Raw genomic sequence first — 19362 nt, 5'->3', positions numbered from 1 at the left:
CTTACTTACCTTACCGGTCAAACTAAGGCCTGAGTGACCTCTGCTGTATATAGGAATCGTCTCCATTCTGCTCGGCTGAATGTCTCCAGCTCCACACTCTGCGTGCGAAGGATCCGCAAACCGTCCTTCACTTGATCGACCCACCTAGCTCGCTGCTCACCACGTCTTCTTGTACCGGTCGGATGACTGTCGAGAACCATAGTCGGGTTTCTATTCGACATCCTGATGACGTGACCCGCCCACCGTAGCCGCCCGATTTTCACGGTGTGGACGATGGTTGGTTTTCTCAGCGGCTGATGCAGTTCGTGGTTCATTCGCCTTCTCCAAGTCCCGTCTTCCATCTGCACTCCGCCGTAGATGGTACGCAGCACCTTCCGTTCGAAAACTCCTCACGCGCTTCGTGCCCATAGAGGACTACCGGTCTAATCAGCGTTTTGTAGATAGTTAACTTCGTGTGACGGCGAACTTTTTTCGATCGTAGAGTTCTGTGGAGTCCAAAGTAAGCTCGATTTCCTGCCATATTGCGCCTCTGAATTTCTCTGCTGGTGTCGTCGGCGGTCACCAGTGAGCCCAAGTATGTACATGAATTCTTCAACCGCCTCGATTTCATCATCGTTAATATAAATTCGGGGTGGCGGGCGCGGCAATTCTTCCCTGGAGCCCTTTGTCACCATGTACTTTGTCTTCGACAGATTAATGGCTAATCCGATTCGCCTGGCTTCATTCTTTAGTCGGATAAACGTCTTCGCCATCGTCTCAAATTTGCGAGCTATAATATCTATATCATCAGCAAAACCAAGCAGCTTAACGGATTTCGTGAAAATCTTTCCACTCGTGTTTATCCCCACTCTCCTTATTACCATCACACCCTCTAAAGCAATGTTAAACAGCAAGCATGAAAGAGCACCACCTCGCCGTAACTCTCTGCGAGATTCGAAGGGACTCGAGAGTGTCCCTGATACTCGAACTATGTACGCACATCACGCGATCCATCGTCGCCTTGAGCAATCGTATCAGTTTATCCGGGAATCCGTACGATCAAGCTGTAGAATTTTCCTGAATGGACAAGCGTCGTGTGCTGTACATAATATACGCCTACAACGTTGAATGGACGTCATGAATTCAACGACCAGTTCGGATTTATCAGAAACGATCACAAATGCAATTACGTGAGTAATGATAGTAATACTTTATTATTCAGTAAATTATACAGATATTAACAATTTATTATTTTTATAATTGTTGTATTAGAATGTAAATAAGTTCCTACACAGTTTTTTTCACTAATAGATGACCTGAATAAAATTAAACAGCCAATAGTATAATATTCCACTAGTGAGAGGATTATTTTATAAGAGATGTTATTCAAATCGTCCAATTACACTGTTGAAATGTGTCAATATACTTTATTCTTATTTTATGTAGCTCAAAGAGATACACGCGAAGAGGAAAAATATTCTCAATAATGCTGTTTTCAAAAATCAAAAATTAAGAAGTAGGTATCAAGAACTTGAAACTTGTGTAAAATGTTCATTATGAAGGAAAACAGGATCAGGTTAGGTTTCTCAGCTTTAGATGTTTTATTTGCATACAAATATGTCTTATATGCAGATTTATTTAAAAAATTGTAGTTTTGGATTTTGAAACAAACACCATCGAATGCGTTTTCCTTTTTCAACGTGAATCACCCAATTATGAAGCGTTAAATGGCGAAATTAGGTCGCGCTGAAGTTGCTAAAGTCGGTCTTCAATTGAATTGTAGGTTTCTGTTGTTGCGTTGCACTGGCACGAGCTGCTGCGTTGGCTGCTTCGCTTTTATTTTTCGCCTGAATGGCGTTCATCTGGTTACGTTTGATGGCTGCTTCTAGCTTGATCCGCAATTCCGGAGACTGTCCCATGAACCCTTTGAACTCATGCGGATACTTGGGACCGATCTTCATGAGCCACTGCAGCGATTGTTCGTGCAGCTGTACGCACTGTTTGGGCTTAGAACGGAACTGATCCGGTTCGAGCAAATAGTTGATCAATATGGGAACCAGCAGAGTCAACATTTGGATGCCTGAAAAGTTAACACACGTATACTCATGTGCTTGCTGTTTTTTTATTGAAAGTTAGGAATGCGAATTTTAGGAAATCCTAAGAATACAGCAAGAAAATATAAAATTTTGAGCTAGATAGTATTGCTCTGATTGATTTTATGCTTGATTTTTTTGTTTTACCTTGGATTAGTTCATCTGTCGTCAAGTGAAAGGCATATAAATTGGAAACAATTATTACAAAGAATGATCAAAACGATCCGAAAATAAAAATATGTTCAACACTTACGGTTTTGGGGTTCTGCCAATGCGATTAGCGCTTCCAATGTTGTAATGCCCTCCAGTATGATGGCAAGCTCCATGTCGCTCGAGGGACTGCGGTTCGATTCAGCAAACAGTGTTTCAATCAAGCGCGGAGCCAGTGCATGGATATATGGCGTAGACACTTTCAAGTCCGCATTGACGAAAATCGATCGCATAGTTTGGACGCACTTCAACCGAACCATTGGAGATCCGGTTAAAAAGCACTGCCTGAAGTGATTTATGCAAGGATACTGCAAATTGGGCACCGACACCAACGAGGAAGGCGTATGCAGCAGGAATACAGCAATGGTCAGCATCATTGTGACCTCATCTAGCTTGGTTTCGTCGCATCCGGTTTTGGTTAGATCGATGATCTTTCCCAAAGCACTCTGTAGCAGCTTCCGCCAGTCATCGGCAGATAGATCGTGCTTGCTGTAACGGTCGGTGGCGAGATTTTTCAACAGTTGCAAAGCGGCTTGAATAATATTCGAATTGGCTATTATAGTCTCATCGTTAACCGACTTGGTTGCGACTTCCTTTATCACTCCCGTCGTCAGATACAGCATTGTAGGAAGGATCGATACAGCTCCTGTAGGTGTAAAAGTGAAATGCATCACTTCTTACGTCTGTTTGTACCACTTATGTTTTATGGTAATCTACAAGTTTAGCCACATACAAACAGATACAACACTGGCAAAATTCTATCGACTACGGTTTCAACAATAGAGTTAATAAACTATAGAGGAATGTCGCTGCTGTTCCATTTGTTCTCGTTCGCAAACATGTCGGGTATCTATGTTGCGCCGACGACGCCAACGACATTCGTCCTCTATAGTTTATTAACTCTATTGTTTCAACGATCATTTTAAATCTCTTAAGTTCTGTCGTTCACAACCAGAGGCTCGCGCATCATTTTTCTTCGCGTTTGCCGTTTGACACTTTCGCCTTCTGAAGCACCACGCGGTGCTTCGTGAAACATGTTCACCAGGTGGTGACAATGTAAATCGAACGATGATTTTTTAAGATACCTATGTTGAAAGAAAGTTTAACGTCTGTTTGTCTGTGGTTTATCATTCAAAGACGGGTTTCAAAATTTTAAACATAAAGGTAGTCGGGGCAATCTAGTCAATAAGGCAATACATATGATAACTGATTAACCCTTAAAAATCTGTCAACAATCCTCCTATAGGCTCTAAGCATGCAGTAAAATAGACAACGTAGGTATTTCGAAAAATATTGATTAAATTATCCCGACTGACGCTGAACAAAAACAGTACAAGAGGCTTCTATTTATTGTACGAATTTCATATACTTTAAGTTTGACTCAGTACCGTACATCAAGTTTGTGTTACATTAGGCGAAAAATAGGGTGCCATATTACCCCGATGACACTGACAATACAAACTTTTTTAAACTGAATGTTGAAGTGTACAATTAGACTGCATTAATGTTATGCATTCGAAGTAGTATTATTAGAAGCGTTATGACCGTGCCAGATTGTGGACGATTGAACGTTGATTTCTTTGTTTTGTCACATTGCCTTAAAGCGACCAAACACCCCACTTTCCCACAAACTTACCAGTAGGTGAGCAGAGCTTCGTCAGATCCGTCATACAGTTGATTGCCGATGCCACCAGCAAGCTGTTGTCTTCGGAGAGCTTGAACAGGCCATTTTTGGTTTGCGCCATTTGGCGCTGCAGTTGTTCGTTTGCCACCCGTGCCGATTGCGATGGACTCATGGCGGGAATCTGCCGCGCCAAGAGGCACAGGATCACTTCCAGTATGGCGTAGACGTGTGATTTTCCAGGAAGTATTTCCCCTTCTTCGCCGCCCTCGCCGAGATTATCGACGTCTCGGTTTTCTTCATTGCCGTTGTCGGTTTTGTTCTCAAATTCTGTCATCTTTTCCTGCTTCTCCAACTCCAGACACTCGTTTGCGGCTACGATGGTTTGCTTGAGAATCGATATGCACAAGTATTGCACTTCCAGACTGTCCCGGGTCAGTATTAGACGGTGCAGAACGTTGCACAGCTCTACCGGAAGGGAACGGTTTTTGGTGAGCATCTGACGCGACCACTTGTAATCGAACATCGTGTACAGGGCTTGAAGACAGGCTATTACACTTTCCAGCTTTTCATTCGTTCGCGTACTACACAGGGCTTCCATGCTAATGCCAAATACTAGATGGAATCGATCGGCTGCTACACTGCCGTATGAAATGGACGTTGTAGAGCCAGTTTGATTAACCTTATCTGTAATCTTATTCCCGTTTGCAAGGTCATTAGCGTTAGCTTTATCGTCCTCATTAATGGTAGGTGAATCGGATTCTGTTTCGGCAAAACCTCCTGCGTTCAACCACAGGGCAGAAGCGTACAAGATTGGAGGCCAAGATGTGAGATAATGCGGCTTAGACAGATTCATTGTATCGTTAGTGTAGAAAGATCCGCCATCATGTGGCAGCTGACTGGCGTATTCTGCCGGTAACGACAGTAATGCATAGTCCTTCAGCGCAGATAACCAATGAGTGGAGAGATTAGTCAGTTCGGGTTGCACAAGCGACAGCAAACTCTCGCCCCGACTCTCAAAGTCTCCGAAGTCTTCATCCAGCGTAAGACGGTTCATGTCATTTGTAGGGGCTGCGATCGTAGTTGATGAAGAAGGCAAAGCTTTCAATAGCATACTAGCTGGGGCTGTCCCGTTATCTATCATAGCCATGATATAAATTTGTCCCCATGCCTTCAAAATGCTGAGTTTCTCTAGTGTGGCCATGCTTTCGTTGTACAGTTGTGTACTGTTTGTTTTATCGTTTAGTTTGCTCAGATTCGACACCAACAGCTGATGGACCCTTCGTAGATCATTCAAATCTCTGGCAACTCCGGAACCAATCCATGCCGAACATACCTCACACGCGGCTGCCGTTACATGAGATGGCGTGTCCTGGGAAAAGGCTGGCCTCAACGCAGCTCCGACCTGAGCTTGGAACTGCTCCAGCAGCAAATGGCCAGGAAATTCCGGTTCCGGAACTCTTGCGAATTTATCTATTATCTCCTGCAGTGTTTTCAATCCTTCCAAACGCAATTGATCGGAATCGCTTGTGGCAGCCATAAATGCCATCCGGATGAGATCCGACAAATGCAGTACCAAATAGTCGCCACGTGATTTAGTGATTTGAATTTCTTTGGCTAACAGTAAATCGAAATGCGCAGCATTGGCATTTTCGCAGGTGGATATAATTTTTCTCACACATTCCGCCGCAAATACCCGGGTTGGCCACCGAGGTTGTACCGCCGGGTGAGTAGCCTGATTGTCTTCAGCGTGGAATTCGATGTTGTCATCATCTGCTTCTGCGTCTTCGGCATCATCTGCATCTTCTTTGATTGTAGCGGTTTCCGCCGGGCCAGATGTCAATGCCGCTTCCGATGCTACGGTAAGGACATTCTTACACATACTCAACCATTGCGATAGGTTATCTGCGGCCAGTATTTGCAACATCGACGTTATTGTGTCGTGAATGTTCTTGATCATGATGTTGTCGCTTTCCGTATCGAGCATACCGAATAAAACCCCCGGCAGTCCGTAATCGGACAGTGCGAATCCTTCGTCATCGCTGACCAGTGTCATGGCATGTTCGCAAACTTCCTTGGCCTCACGAGTGGTTAATTGACGGAGACATGATACGGCCGCCTTGCGGAGCATCAAATAGTTACTGCTAAGGTTTTGACACAGATTAGGAACCAAGGTGGATAAATTGACATGGCGAGGTGCAAACAGATGGAGCTGCTGGAGACATCCCGTGGCTTCCGCTTGGACCAGTGGGTCCGAATGGGATTGCATGATCGCTGCCGCACAGAGAAATGACGATCTGGCAGTACATATGGTTTGACCATTGCCTTGCAATTCGGGACCAATCGTAGTGATTAGTGCAGCCAGCACCCGTCCAATGCACTGATGGACATCCACGTGAGACTGCGGGACAGAAAGGAGCAATTTCAACGCCAAAGAAAGCGTTGGCTCTACGTAACCCCTGAACATGGGCCCACCGGAGTCCGCAATCAACGCCAGGGCATACAACGACCAAACCTGTACAACCGGTGAACTTCCATCTTGTGCCAATGCCAACAATATGGAAACACTTGTATTCAAATGCTGAGAAGATCCCATTCCACCAACGTAACGGTGTAAGCACCCTAATGCCAGAGAATGTCCAGTCCTTGTCACCACATCCCTAGCAGACTTCAGCCTATCAAAACTGGTCTGTGCAAGCTCAGCAGTAATCCTCGAATCACCTACAACCTGTGCAATCCTTCCAAGAGCTTCGCCAGCTGCACACCTCAATATCGGGTTCGCACAAATCAATGCATTGATAATCAAATTGGTAGCACTCTTTCTCACTTCCTCCTGGCCGATGCTGGACTTTGTTTCCGTCAAACCTTTCAGCCCGCTGAGCAGCGCCGTAAAGATGTTCATCTGCACCGCCTCCTGGCGCGAGCTCTTGGCATGTTTTATGCACTCGCCAAAGTGTTCCAACATCTGCAGGCGGTGCTTGTTGGCCACCTTCGGGAAGATCAGACCAAACAGGGCCACCGACATGTCGATGACTGCCACACCCAGCGGGAGTGGTCCGGGACACTGTTCGCCATTTGTTGCTACCGCACGATACAAACAGCAAGGATCGTGCTCTAGGGCTCCCGAGCCGGCAGCGCTGTTCGGCTGAAGCTGTGGATGAAGAAATAACAAACGTTAGATTATCGATGGTTCGGGCAGATTTATACAGAGGCGAAATTGTTTTTAAAAGCATTACTAACAAAAATATTTTTATGGTGATTTTTCTTTTCCAAATGTTTTTAGTATATTTTTTTGTAAAGATTTTTTGCTCCTTTTAAATCATACTTCGGTGGTCGGCTAAAGGATTAAAAATGAGTGATATATAGATTCATTTTGTGCTGTCTGATCTAAATTACTATTCTCGGACAACAAACACCCTCTATACTCCCTTGTATGTTCTTGTTAATACATCTGTATCAACCAGATAATCAGATTTATTCTTTTTTCCGAAGTACTTGGAATACTGCCCCACTGCCCCTATTCGCATAACAGTCCCATGTTTGCTGGGTTTACTATCCACATGGGACTGTTGTGGAAATGGGGGCAGTATAGTTGGTAGGCAGTATACGTATCAAGTTGATATCAGTGGTGTAGCGATTAGCGAAAGATAACTAGTCGACTCTTTAAAGTGGGGTCATTTAAAATTGTGAAAAGTATCTATCTTCTCCCTGGAAAATTAGGAATTATCAGGCGAGGAGACATCTGCTTGTTGTCGGCTTTTTACGGAGGTTTGCTTCTTCAATTTGATCTCTCCTTATCTCGATGATCCCTCCAATATCAATATATGGCGAGTCGACTGTAATGTAATAGATACCGAACCGTCCTATATTCATACGCTATATGTTCGGTATTTTTGTCCATGTTTTAGGGCCTTTAGTTTATTGTAGGTAATTATTATGATCCTACGGAAAACAATCAAATGTCACCAAGAGAAACTATTTAAAAAACGTAACGAAATATGATCTGTCATTAATACTATACCAATATAGATCTCCTTGAGAATATTCAAATGAAATTCAAATAGATCCTGTTTCTTGCAATTCTAGGAATACATTATTGCATGTTTTCAAACTGTAATATATTTTTTTTCTTAAATTGTATCAAATAATGCTTAGTGAATTTTGCCAGACATGCCTCTTCACATAATGTCTGTGAAAACCACATATTTCAACCATGAACTTCTCCCAGAATTTGTGCATCTATGCATCATCTTTTTTCAGAATTTTGCCTATTTCGCAAGTTAGTCTTATATCGCTACACCAGGAAATTCAAGCGAACCGTATCTACCCTATACACTTCCGATCAAAAGTTTGGGATCACTCGCTCAAAAATTTGTCATTTTTTTTAGGCGGAGATGTGGCCAATTTGCGTACGATTTCAAAAACCTAGGATTCATTTAAAGGATAAAAGTCAAAGATACTTTGAACATGATTTAAATGTACCTTTTTCAAAAATGTTTGTAGGGTATCGCGCCACTTGGGCGGTGGCTTCTATATTCGTCTGTTTTCCACTATAACTCAGTCAATTTTGAACCAATTGACTTGAAATGTTGTACACGGGTAGATACTATACTTATCTCACCACATTCCAAAAGTTGTGTCAATAGGGTCCTAAAATTAGAGACGAAATCTCGCTTATATTGAATAATACGATCAAGCATGGTATTCTAATCGGAATTGTACTTTACTCGAACTTGAAAAACAAAGGAATAATGAGAAAATTTGAAATATGTAAAATGGTAAATAGTTCTACTTTGACATTTGAAGTCAACCTTGTGTGACTGAGCTCGACATTTTTCGCACTGGGATTTCAAAAATGTTCCTATCTGACATACACGGCGAAAAAATCACTCAAAGTAGGGACGAGACAAAAGGCTAAAAAAATAAAAATTATACATTTCCAACTACGGTTTATAAAAACGTCAAAAAATGAGTAAATATGTACTCTTGAACCATATATTGTGGTTTAAAACAAGAATACCGATAGGACTTTAGGAGCCTATTGGTTCAAATTTGACTGAGTTATAGTGGAAAACAGACGAATAGCATTTCCTCACTTTTAGGTTTTTGTTTTTTTTTTATTAAATAACTTTTTTTTGCTAGGTTTCTAGCTGCACTCTGAATAGAGTTGAAAGCTCTACACTAGACCCGAAGATAGAAAAGAGTACGTAATCTTTCAGAAGCAGTTTGCCAGCCGTACGCGGAAAATGATATGCATTAAGACACTGTTGCAACTGACTCAGAAAGATACGGTAGAAGATTGGAAAGTTTTCAATTGGTCAGTCAGTCAGGATTTGCCTATTGTTATTGCCTATTGTTATGGTCACACCGTCACACGGTTTGTGTTTGTCTCCTTGTTTGATTTTGTGGTATGGTTAAATATGTTTTTCTCCTCGTTAAGTCAGTTGTCGTATGTTGTTTTTTTCATCGAATCAATCGAACCCTGTATGTTAAAATATAGTCGATCCTGTGTCAAATTGTTTTCTTGATTTCGCTAATCGTTTTCTACTTGTGTTCATCTCTTGTGTCCTTAAATTGTCATCGGTCCAAAATCCACAGAAACATGTAAATGAACTTCTGAACATCTAAGAGATAATCAAAAATACGCCAAGTTGGTCAGTTGATTGCAATAAAATTTTAAAATAATAAAGATTTCATGTCAACTTTCATCCCGCTACAAATACTATTAAAAATATTCAAATTCGTTCAATTGTCCTATCGGTCCTACCTAGATGAACCATGTCATTTTCCTCAAGCGTAGCCAAGAAATGTCAACCTAGTCATACACAAGTAACGTTGTTCAGTTAATAAAAAGCAGTCAGTTTTTGTCCAAAATGTCACGTCGAACGCATTGACGTCAACAATGCGTTTAAGTGTTCGCACGTTAGCTTTGAATCTATCAGCACAATTAAGTGCTGCAGATCTCCTTCCCACTATTGATTCTTCGGTCGATTTTTATTGCTTTATTTAAAGAAAATATGGCCAACTAACATTGTGAAAATTCGAAAAAGCGACTATGACATTAATAAATTACTATGTAATAAAAATCAACCGAGAAACGTGGGAAATAGAGTCCAAACAACATTTTGAAGTCAGATGGCTGTAAAAGGTTCCAAAACCTGTCACAAATCCTATAATACTTTTATTAGGATTTGTAACGATCGTCTAAACCTTCTCAAATCCAACCGACTTGGAACTATTGCTTGGGAATAGACTCTACTGAGCTCCGGCGGTTCCTCCTGTTTATCGAGCATGTCTGATGCATATGATCAGCCATACTCCATCAGCAGCAGCCGGTTCGTGATGAACCGTTGGAGGCGCATTAAAGTGTTAAAAAGGTGATATGTTTCACTAAAGAACACTACATTACAATAATCAAAATGAAACTCCTTCACTTTAATACCGTCAACCCCTGCGAACTTGGCCAGGGTGTTTTTTTTTATTAAATAACGAAGCAATATTTTTAAAATCGGTTTCCATGCACATGTAGAGAATGGATCAAGGTATCTTCTGATTTTTTTTCGTAGTGGAAAATATTTTTCGTTTTTGCAGAAACCATTTTTGAACGAAATTTAAAAAAATGGTTTATAAAAAAATGGAAAACTTTTTCAACACCAAAAAAATTCAGAAGATACCTTGATCCATCCTCTACATGTGTACGAAAACCGATTTTTAAAATATTGCTTCGTTATTTTTTGAAAAATCAAAAACTGAAAAAATGAGGAAATGCTTCCAGTTTCGCCTTATATGCTAAAGTTGCCAAATTTTCTAATAAATGAATATAAACTTACGGCAGTTTCGCTGGAAATTGGGTCGACCAAATTGCAAGATGAGAGCGGTAATATAACCTATTATCTATTAGCTTTCAACTGCTTTTTACCAAACTTAGCTAAAAAAATAATCTAGAAAACAAAGTTATTAAGTAAATTAATTCTTGATGTCATCGACCAAAAGTTTGGGGTCACTATCTCAAAACATGGAAACACAGAGAAACATACGTAACACTTAGAACAAATTTCATTAAAAAACATCGTAAAGAAAACGTAATCGCCTAATGCTAAACGTACTGTATTTGGCCGGGCCGCAACTAGATGGCGGTAATGAGCAAAGGTCAAATAGGAGCAAAAACGACACCAGCGCCGCGAGTCAATCGACCTACTACTGAATATTTGAAACAACCGTTAAAAAATGATCGATGGTAGGCGTTGAGACTGTAACGTATGTTTCTCTGTGATGGAAAAGTGATTTGTTGATATCTTTCATTCCATTTTAAATCTTTTTAGCTTATTTGAAATATAATGAATGGTATTTACTGCATTAGACATTGAACCACACATATTTTTTTTAAATTTACATTCTAAAACTCAACGTGAAATATCCTATTTTTTTGATTGTGTGAAATGTGCTAACTTTACTTAACATGTTTATATATAAACTAGCTGACCCCGGCAAACTTTGTCTTGCCTACTGCGTTTTTTGACGTTTCAAGTCCCTAGTCAAGTCCAAGTCCCCGTTCAATTGCACAAAAACCCGATTTTCAAAAATCTTTAAATTTTTGCATGTTTTTTGTCTCATAAACCTTCCTTGGGTGAAAACTAACAGAACAAAACTTAGACGACCCAAATCGGACCATCCGTTTGCAAGTTATGCGCGGTCCCACGTATGCCACTGCATTTTTATATATATAGATACGTTTAATACGTTTAATTTAAGGCATCCAACGTAAATTTAGTTAATTATTTTTGAAATGAGCTAAAAGGAATTATAATTGAACTATATGGCGAAGATATCATCAAATCACTTTTCCTTGTTTTACGAAAGTGATCCCAAACGTGCCCAAGCTTTTGGCTGATACCAAGGCTGATTGTACATCATTTTGAGGGGTGACCCCAAACTTTTGATCGATGACATCAAGAGTTAATTTACTTAAAAACTTTTTTGATAGATTTTTTAGCCAAGTTCGGCAAACAGCAGTTGAAAGCTAATAGAAAATTTGTTATGTTACCGCTCTCATCATAAAATTCGACCCGATTTCCAGCGACCCTGCCGCAAGTTTATATTATTTTTCAGAAAATTTGGCAACTTTGGGTTAAGTTTACATAGAAATATGTTTGTAAAACTTTCACATAAATCATGTCCAAAGTTACTTTGACTTATTATCTTTTGAATGAGACCTAGGGTTACAAAATCCAACGCAAATTGACGGATATATGGACCTAGAAAATGACATGTTTTTGAGGGAGTGACCCCCGAGGTGACCCCAAACTTGTGTGGAAAATTGACTAAACTAGAACACGTAAATCACAAGCAGTGTGTGAAAGAATGTTTTGACTTTAGGTAAACTCAGCAATGATTCGTTTGCTTATTTCTACATGAATGTGGTGTTAAATATGCCAATATTATTATTAAATTGTACAATAGAACCAGAAAAAAAAAACAGTTAGATTAGCAGTTTATACAATTTTGTTTGTAATAATTACTTTGGATGCTCGTCGTAGGGAGTTAAACAAGAAACCGCTAGAGAATATTTCTTGGAGATTATTTCCGCTTAAACACTACCGTTTACTAAAACCCTTTATGCTTTCGTTGATAACGTAACTTTATCATGTATAAAAATGTAATCCAATTGGTTTGAAAACGAATGAGTCACAGCGAAAAGTCCAAATGTTTCACCTCCCTTTGTATGTTTGATTAATCTTGTATTTATGAAACAGCAGCTAAAAGCAAAAGGAATATTTTTTGCTCGGAATGGTGCAGCCTAGCTTTGTTCATGTTTTTGCAGTGTAAAGCTTGTCAACAGAACTCATCAAAACGAGCATCAATTAATAGGGTTTTTAAACTTACATAGTCACCGTCAGCTTTACGGTTCGGTTCCATCTTGTATTTCAAAATAATTCAAACCAGGAAGAAACGAAGAGGTTTAACGTAAAATAACGAGTTCCAAAACTTTCCAAACAGGTGGTATAGATTTCTTACCTGATCCTCGATTGTGCGATGGTCCGTTTCCTGAAGCCACGTCCCAAGAATGATGGAATCATCTGCATGGCACATCTGTCTCAGGAGGGAAGTGGTTGTGTTGGCAGGATTTTCCGTCAAGGTAAACTCGGATACCAGCATGCGCAACAGATGTGTGTAGGATGACTCCAGTGCATTAGCCGGTAGCAGGGACAGTGTTTCATACAACCGTAAACGAACCATCGCGGTGGGAGCTTTGAGATGCTGTCCGTAGCTTTTCAAAACAGATGTGATGCTGTTGAATGTGTTAGAACAATTAAGGTGTTATAATTGACAGAGCTTTTAAATTAGTTGACTAACAAATATCATCACTAACTAGCACAATATAAATAAAAGGGTAACAGGGTGTCGATGTCCCAGTTTAGTGTTAGGAGCCGCAGCCGCCAACCGTAATTGGCCAACTTGGAATTTTTAGTGGAATGAAAAGCGAGGGAGATTCATTTTGAAACACCCTGAGCAAATATCTATTTATCAGTAGTAAACTAGGTGTGATACTATTTTTTTACTATAGAGATTTTCAGCCCTACGCTAGTTTGTCTCTTACTTAATACTTACTTGATTAACATTGCCAGGGCGCTTTCGATGGGCGTCAGCAGCCGCCTTGTAATATCATCGGTGACCAACTCCGGACAGTGCAGCAGGAAGCTATGCATAACCGACAGGGCTCCGGCCCGTCCCTCCAGCGTGACCTGCCAGGTAAAAGCATCTCCCCGTGCTTTTTCCGAATCAAGCTCCTTAGTGGAGCGCGGGAAGGCGTTCCGCCAGAGAAGTAACATCCGCGGAAGCAATCCCTTTACCACAGGCACCCCAAGCGTCATGATGGCTCCGATGAGTAACCAGCCGGCTTGTGTGCGGTTCAGGGAAAGCCGACTATTTTGACTAGCGGTGCGGAGCAGTTCTTCCGCAGTATTGAAGATGATTTTTCCCCTGGTGTGGGGAATCCCTAGCGGTGAAAAGCGAACCCCACCGAGAACAGCAGCCAGGGCTCCACTATACCCGGAAATGGCATCAGGGGAAGTTCTCATTTTCTCGATGGCCTCGATGAAGCGGTCGATTAGCGGAGTTATCTGGCTGGGAACGGCCACGCAGACGCATCGCAAACACCAAGCAGCGGCGAGTCGGGCTGCCATGCAAGGATGAATCAGAACAGCGCAGGTGGCATCGATGAAGTTTAGTGACTGATCTGTAAGTAAGTTTTGAGCAGTAGTTCCCAATAAGAGTACCAGGCTGCCGAGTTCCTGTAGGGCACATACTAGCAAATGCTGACTGAACAGCGTTTCCTGGTTGGAATCCTTTGCATTCTCCGGATTAAAGTCGATGGAATTCATTTGCTTGGCAATAATGTGAATCAGTTCCTTGCATGCCGAGGATTGAGCTTTTTCTCCCAGCATTTTACCAATCACCGACCGAAGAATGAAATTTATGCACTTCCTCGAGTAAACGGCATCTACGTGGGATGAAGCAGCTTTAGGATTGGCTACCAAATCCAATACGTGCACCAAAAATGTTTGCATGTTCCTCTCCAACCACAAACCACCCATCGTTTGAACAAACACTACATATGCATGGGTAACACCCACGCGTACCTCGCGATTAACTCCGGAACTTCCTTTAATTATCTCTCCAGTACCTTTCAGGAAAGATACACCTCCACGAAGAAAACCCGCCATCAACACTCCCAGTGCTTCATCCAGCGAAATCGAACGAATCGACTTGGCACTGGAAGCCGACGTGTTCATGCCACTGAAATTCCTTAAACTACCATTTTGAGTGCACGCGATCAGCGTTCCCAGCAGCTTCGCCACGGCACATCTGACCTCGTAGTTGCAGCTATCAAATGCACGAAAACACAGCGAGGCCAAGCTTTCCAGCTCCGTAGTGTACAGAAATGGTGCATGTTTGGTCATTTCTAGCAAACAATTTGACGCTGCAACACGGACTGCCATGACGCGATCGGTCAGGCAATAGCGCACGGCTTTGTAGATATCTTTGTGCACGTTCGAAATGGCCGAGCCCATACCGGCACATACTTTCTCCAGCGTCAGCATAATTTCGATCCGCACCTGTGATTCAGCATTCTTCAGCGATTTGATCAAAATTTGCACCGTTTCCTCGTACGATCGGCCCATCATGCGTCCCAGCTTCTCGTACATACATCCCACCACACAGATCGCGGCCAATCGAGTCGCGAGATAGCTCGGAGAGTCATCCTTATTCTTCAGAATGTCGTTGCACTTGTTCACGGTTTCGAACAGCAGAAACGTATCGCCCACGGAAAACAACGTCGCCAGACAGCGAGCAATCAGCTTCCGCGTCGGAGGCCCCGGGGATCCCTGAATGTGCTGAGTCAGCTGCTCGACCAGCTTCTTCTGGCATCCCTTGATGTCGGATTTTTGCGCTGCTACCAGAACTTTATCCAAAAATCTCAACCACTCGAAAATAAACACCGGACGCTTTTGCTCCGGAATCTGATTGAGGGCTTCCTCATTCAGGGTGAGACTGTGGGACAGTTCCATGACTGTCGTACACTTCCAGCTGGTTCTGAAACGAAAATAAATTCATTTAGTAAGCCGAATATAAAGGTTTTACGCTGCTGGACAATTTTGTTACACCCTTATTTGGACTGCATGATTCAATAGGTGATATGCACTGGTTCCTGCTGACTGACCACAGCATACACTGATATCATCGAAAATGGGTCACTGCCCTTGCAGTATGTCGCAGCTAGCAGAGAACACTAATTTGATACTCATACACTTCCCACGGACCGTTTCCTGCTCAATTCACACTGCACCGTGATGCAGCAGACTTACCTGCTCCTAGAATTGCATATCAAGTTCGGATTGGGAAAGTTTTTAATCTCAATTTTATCAGCAATTCAAAATTTTTAGCAAAATTCCAGCCACCAGCAGTGCACTCTATTTTTTACTTCGTCGATCGATCCAGCAGACGTCAAAAAAGTGCATCGTTTTGACGTAGATTTTGCCAAGGTGTGTGAACAAAATATTAATGTTAGTCCTGTTCAACGACGCAGGTTGAACTTGCTCGAAGTTGCTGCATCTTGCTCTTACCCATTTGTCATCAAACGGGTAAGAGCGGGATGCAGCAACTTCGAGCAAGTTCAACCTACGTCGTTGAACAGGACTATTATTGTCTATCCGGTTGGAATCAGGACAGACATTCAATCAAAAATTGTCATTTCCTTGGACCACAAGTGTCCCATCTGTTTCGCTTCTAGTGCGCTGTGTTGCTGACAACAACGGGAAGGATGCGCACTACTTTTAACATGATTCAAAAACGTCGCGAGTTGGGTCGCGTCGCGACTTGATTGTGCGAAGTCCGGTTTGGTGGCGGCCCGACAATACTACAGTCACTATATGAGCCATTTTACGAAGTGACAACAATGTTGATGATGATATTGGTTTTCACGGGTTATTGGACACTACCTCCTGTCAAAATTCATTCATAAAATCGGATCGTAAAATAGACTATACACAGTCTGGCGGACTGTCACTTTCGACCGGAGCCAATCGAGCATGACGTCACGGTGTAGCATTTATCTGTGTGGACACTATGACGTCATGCTCGATTGGCTCCGGTCGAAAGTGACAGTCCGCCAGACTGTGTATATAGAGCTTGCTGACGTTTATTCACCTCTCTCTTTCATGCATGCAGGCGGGATAGGATTTGTTTTCATCGGGAAACCTTTCCTGATGAAAACAAATTCTATTTCGCCTGCATGTTTGAAAGAGAAAGGTGAACAAACGTCAGCAAGCTCTATAGTGACTGTAAATATTACACGTTAGCCAAAGTTTACTAAAATCACGTCCATCATATTTCGGGAATTTTTGACCCCCCCTCCCCCCTCTGTCACGCAATTTTGTATACCTTATACATGGAGTGTCACACTTTCTCAGACCCCCCCTCCGCCCTCCCCCCTAAACGATGGACATCATATTTGAATGACCCCTCAGTCACACAAGGTTCACGCTAACCCTCAGTTACCCAGATTGGTGTCAAAGCGACCCAGACTGAGCAAAACTGCAGTTACTCTAAACTGAGTAAAGGCACCTTTACTCAAATCTGGGTTACCGATGTTGGTGGCAAAATCTGGGTAAACGATACCCAGCTCCTCCGGGGCCTTGATTTTGTTAATTTATTTTCAATTTAGATTTTAAATAAAAAGCTCTTAATTTCCATGTGCTGTTCACTTACCTGATGCTGGAAAACAGTTCCCCGGAATAATTCCACTGTTTTCCCGTCATTTATCGGCATATTTTTCGCGAAAACATTCATAGTTTTCAGCGTTCTCCTGACCGCTGCCATATTCTCAAGCTGAAAAGTGACAAAGTGCCGATTACCCAGATCTTTACCCAAATTCAACGAATCTGGGTTTTCGGGTTACCCGGATTATGACAACTGCTAACAACATGAAAATCCGGGTCGAATCGACCCAGTCGATGGGTAGTTTCAGGTTAGCGTGTTGACCTCAAATGTCAAAGTAGAACTCTAGATTGAGTTTAAATAAGGGCGAAAGTAACATGAGAGAGTTCTCTTCATCGACTCTCTCTTCTGCAAATTAAAGTCTAGATTGAGTTTAAATAAGGGCGAAAGTAACATGAGAGAGTTCTCTTCATCGACTCTCTCTTCTTCAAATTAAAGTGACAAGATGCAAGTAAGGTTGCACTTTTTGGTCATAAATCGCTAGGTTGCGATGCAATCTAGCGTCTAAGTGTAAACAAGTTCGATTGAATTTGCATCTTGTCACTTTAATTTGCAGAAGAGAGAGTCGATGAAGAGAACTCTCTCATGTTACTTTCGCCCTTATTTAAACTCAATCTAGAAGTGACAAGAAGCAACCCGCATAGCAAATTACAGTTTGTATTAAACTCCAAACAGTACGTCACCTCTACATGTTAATGTTACTGTATCACGATCACGTGCTGTTCTGTTGAAAACTATGATCGGATGCTTCGAGATCATAAAGAATGGTCTAATCAACCCATATCAAGATGTAGCAGTACACCATATTGTGCAGAAATTGTGTAATATTATAACGACGAAAATTCCTGAGATATGGTGGCAATATGGAATGGCCATATCTCAAATGGTTTGTGATTATGTTTGCACAATTCACTTACACATGTGTATTGCACTGTATGCCACTTAAATTCAACAGTTAGCCAAATAGTTGCAAACATTGGTATTTGTAACGACAGAACTTGGCAGTCTGCACTGTTATGTAGAAAAATAAAACAAAATCTCTCGTGCGGCCATCACCTGTTGAGAGAAAAACAAATCGAAATTTCGTTACAATAAACAGTTTGAAGCACCTGGAGCGATCTAGATTAAACAGAGGTAAGTTTTGCGTGTTAATTCTATTTTGTTTTTGGTGGTATAACTATTCACATGATTTCTTTTTGGCAGAATTCGCATCCTATTTCGCCTGACTGCAGAAGGATCCGTCCTGCTATAGGCAAAAATGTTATGAAAAATCCGTCTCCATCGGAGGAATATCTACCAAGAGTTTTGATCGCCGTAGTTGCTACCGGATATCCGAAAAAAGTAATGGTTCTTGTGAATTAAATCGAAATAAAATGTTTATTGAATAAAAAATAAATCTTTGGTCAACGCACAACCGACTTTTTTATTTTAATGGTTTAAATACAGCATAACCATATACCATACGTTTAAAATACTATTGGCGACAATAAATCAATAATAACACATACATTGTTCGTTTTTCTTCCAGCTTCATTGTTGAACTGTTCTCTAACCCTTTGCTATACAGTGAATTGTTTGAAAAACTGAATCATAAACTAACCATATCCTTCACTGTTTTGCGAAAAATTTGTTCGAGAAAACGAGCGATTTTTTATGGTAACCTATCTTAACCGCCTATTCCACATACTGTAATTTGGCGGATTACCATTTGCCAAACTGGCAAATCTGTACATGGTATGATTATCTTACTGTTATCTCTGACAGTTTGAGAAATGGTTAAGTGACAATTGCTAATAGTCCCCTACAGTATGGAAAACGTTGCATTAACAGTTAGTGATTATGCGGGAAGTTTGATTGAACTTTTTTACTTTTGTACGCAAGATCGCATCTCAACCTAGCGTTTTATGGCCAAAAAATTCAACTTTACTTGCATCTTGTCACTTTAATTTGGAGAAGAGAGAGTCGATGAAGAGAATTCGCTCATGTTACTTTCGCCCTTATTTAAACTCAATCTAGAACTATTTACCATTTTACTGATTTCAAATTTTCTCATTATTCCTTTGTTTTTCAAGTTCGAGTAAAGTACAATTGCGATTAGAATACCATGCTTGATCGTATCCAGCTTTTTACGCTATGATGAGGGGTGATTCGATTTTGACAATTCTTGCCGACAGCCCTTGC

The 19362-nt window shown here is 41.4% G+C and overlaps 1 protein-coding gene across 5 annotated transcripts; it reads right to left on the bottom strand.

Moving 5' to 3' along the window:
• Window positions 1-1170: 1170 nt before the first annotated feature.
• Window positions 1171-15927, bottom strand: LOC109406136 (HEAT repeat-containing protein 5B). 5 transcript variants are annotated; one of them, XM_019674376.3, is made up of 8 exons: window positions 15771-15927; window positions 13513-15498; window positions 12919-13192; window positions 12787-12819; window positions 3919-7054; window positions 2326-2928; window positions 2220-2234; window positions 1171-2059 (listed from the first exon to the last, which is right to left on the bottom strand). In XM_019674376.3, exons 2-8 carry the CDS (start codon window positions 15471-15473, stop codon window positions 1716-1718), a joined length of 6366 nt encoding a protein of 2121 aa, XP_019529921.3. In that variant the 5' UTR covers window positions 15474-15498; window positions 15771-15927; the 3' UTR covers window positions 1171-1715. The 5 variants fall into 5 exon arrangements, with proteins under 5 accessions (XP_019529921.3, XP_029718432.2, XP_019529922.3 ...); XM_029862572.2 differs by lacking the exon at window positions 15771-15927 and adding an exon at window positions 15570-15734; XM_019674377.3 differs by lacking the exon at window positions 2220-2234.
• Window positions 15928-19362: the final 3435 nt, after the last annotated feature.

Source organism: Aedes albopictus, chromosome 3, assembly GCF_035046485.1.
Source record: "Aedes albopictus strain Foshan chromosome 3, AalbF5, whole genome shotgun sequence".
Taxonomy (NCBI): Eukaryota; Metazoa; Arthropoda; class Insecta; order Diptera; family Culicidae; genus Aedes; species Aedes albopictus.
Note: the sequence above shows the minus strand (reverse complement) of the source record. Positions and strands in the feature narration are given on the sequence as shown.

Bases quoted from the DNA above. Each gene is read 5' to 3' on its own strand.
- LOC109406136 (XM_019674376.3), bottom strand. From the start codon at position 15,473: ATGGAACTGTCCCACAGTCTCACCCTGAATGAGGAAGCCCTCAATCAG. The intron at 7,055-12,786 runs GTAAGTTTAAAA...CTTCATCCACAG, and splicing joins GTAAAGCTGACGGTGACTAT to CTTCAGCCGAACAGCGCTGC. The intron at 2,929-3,918 runs GTAAGTTTGTGG...TTACACCTACAG, and splicing joins GAAGCTCTGCTCACCTACTG to GAGCTGTATCGATCCTTCCT.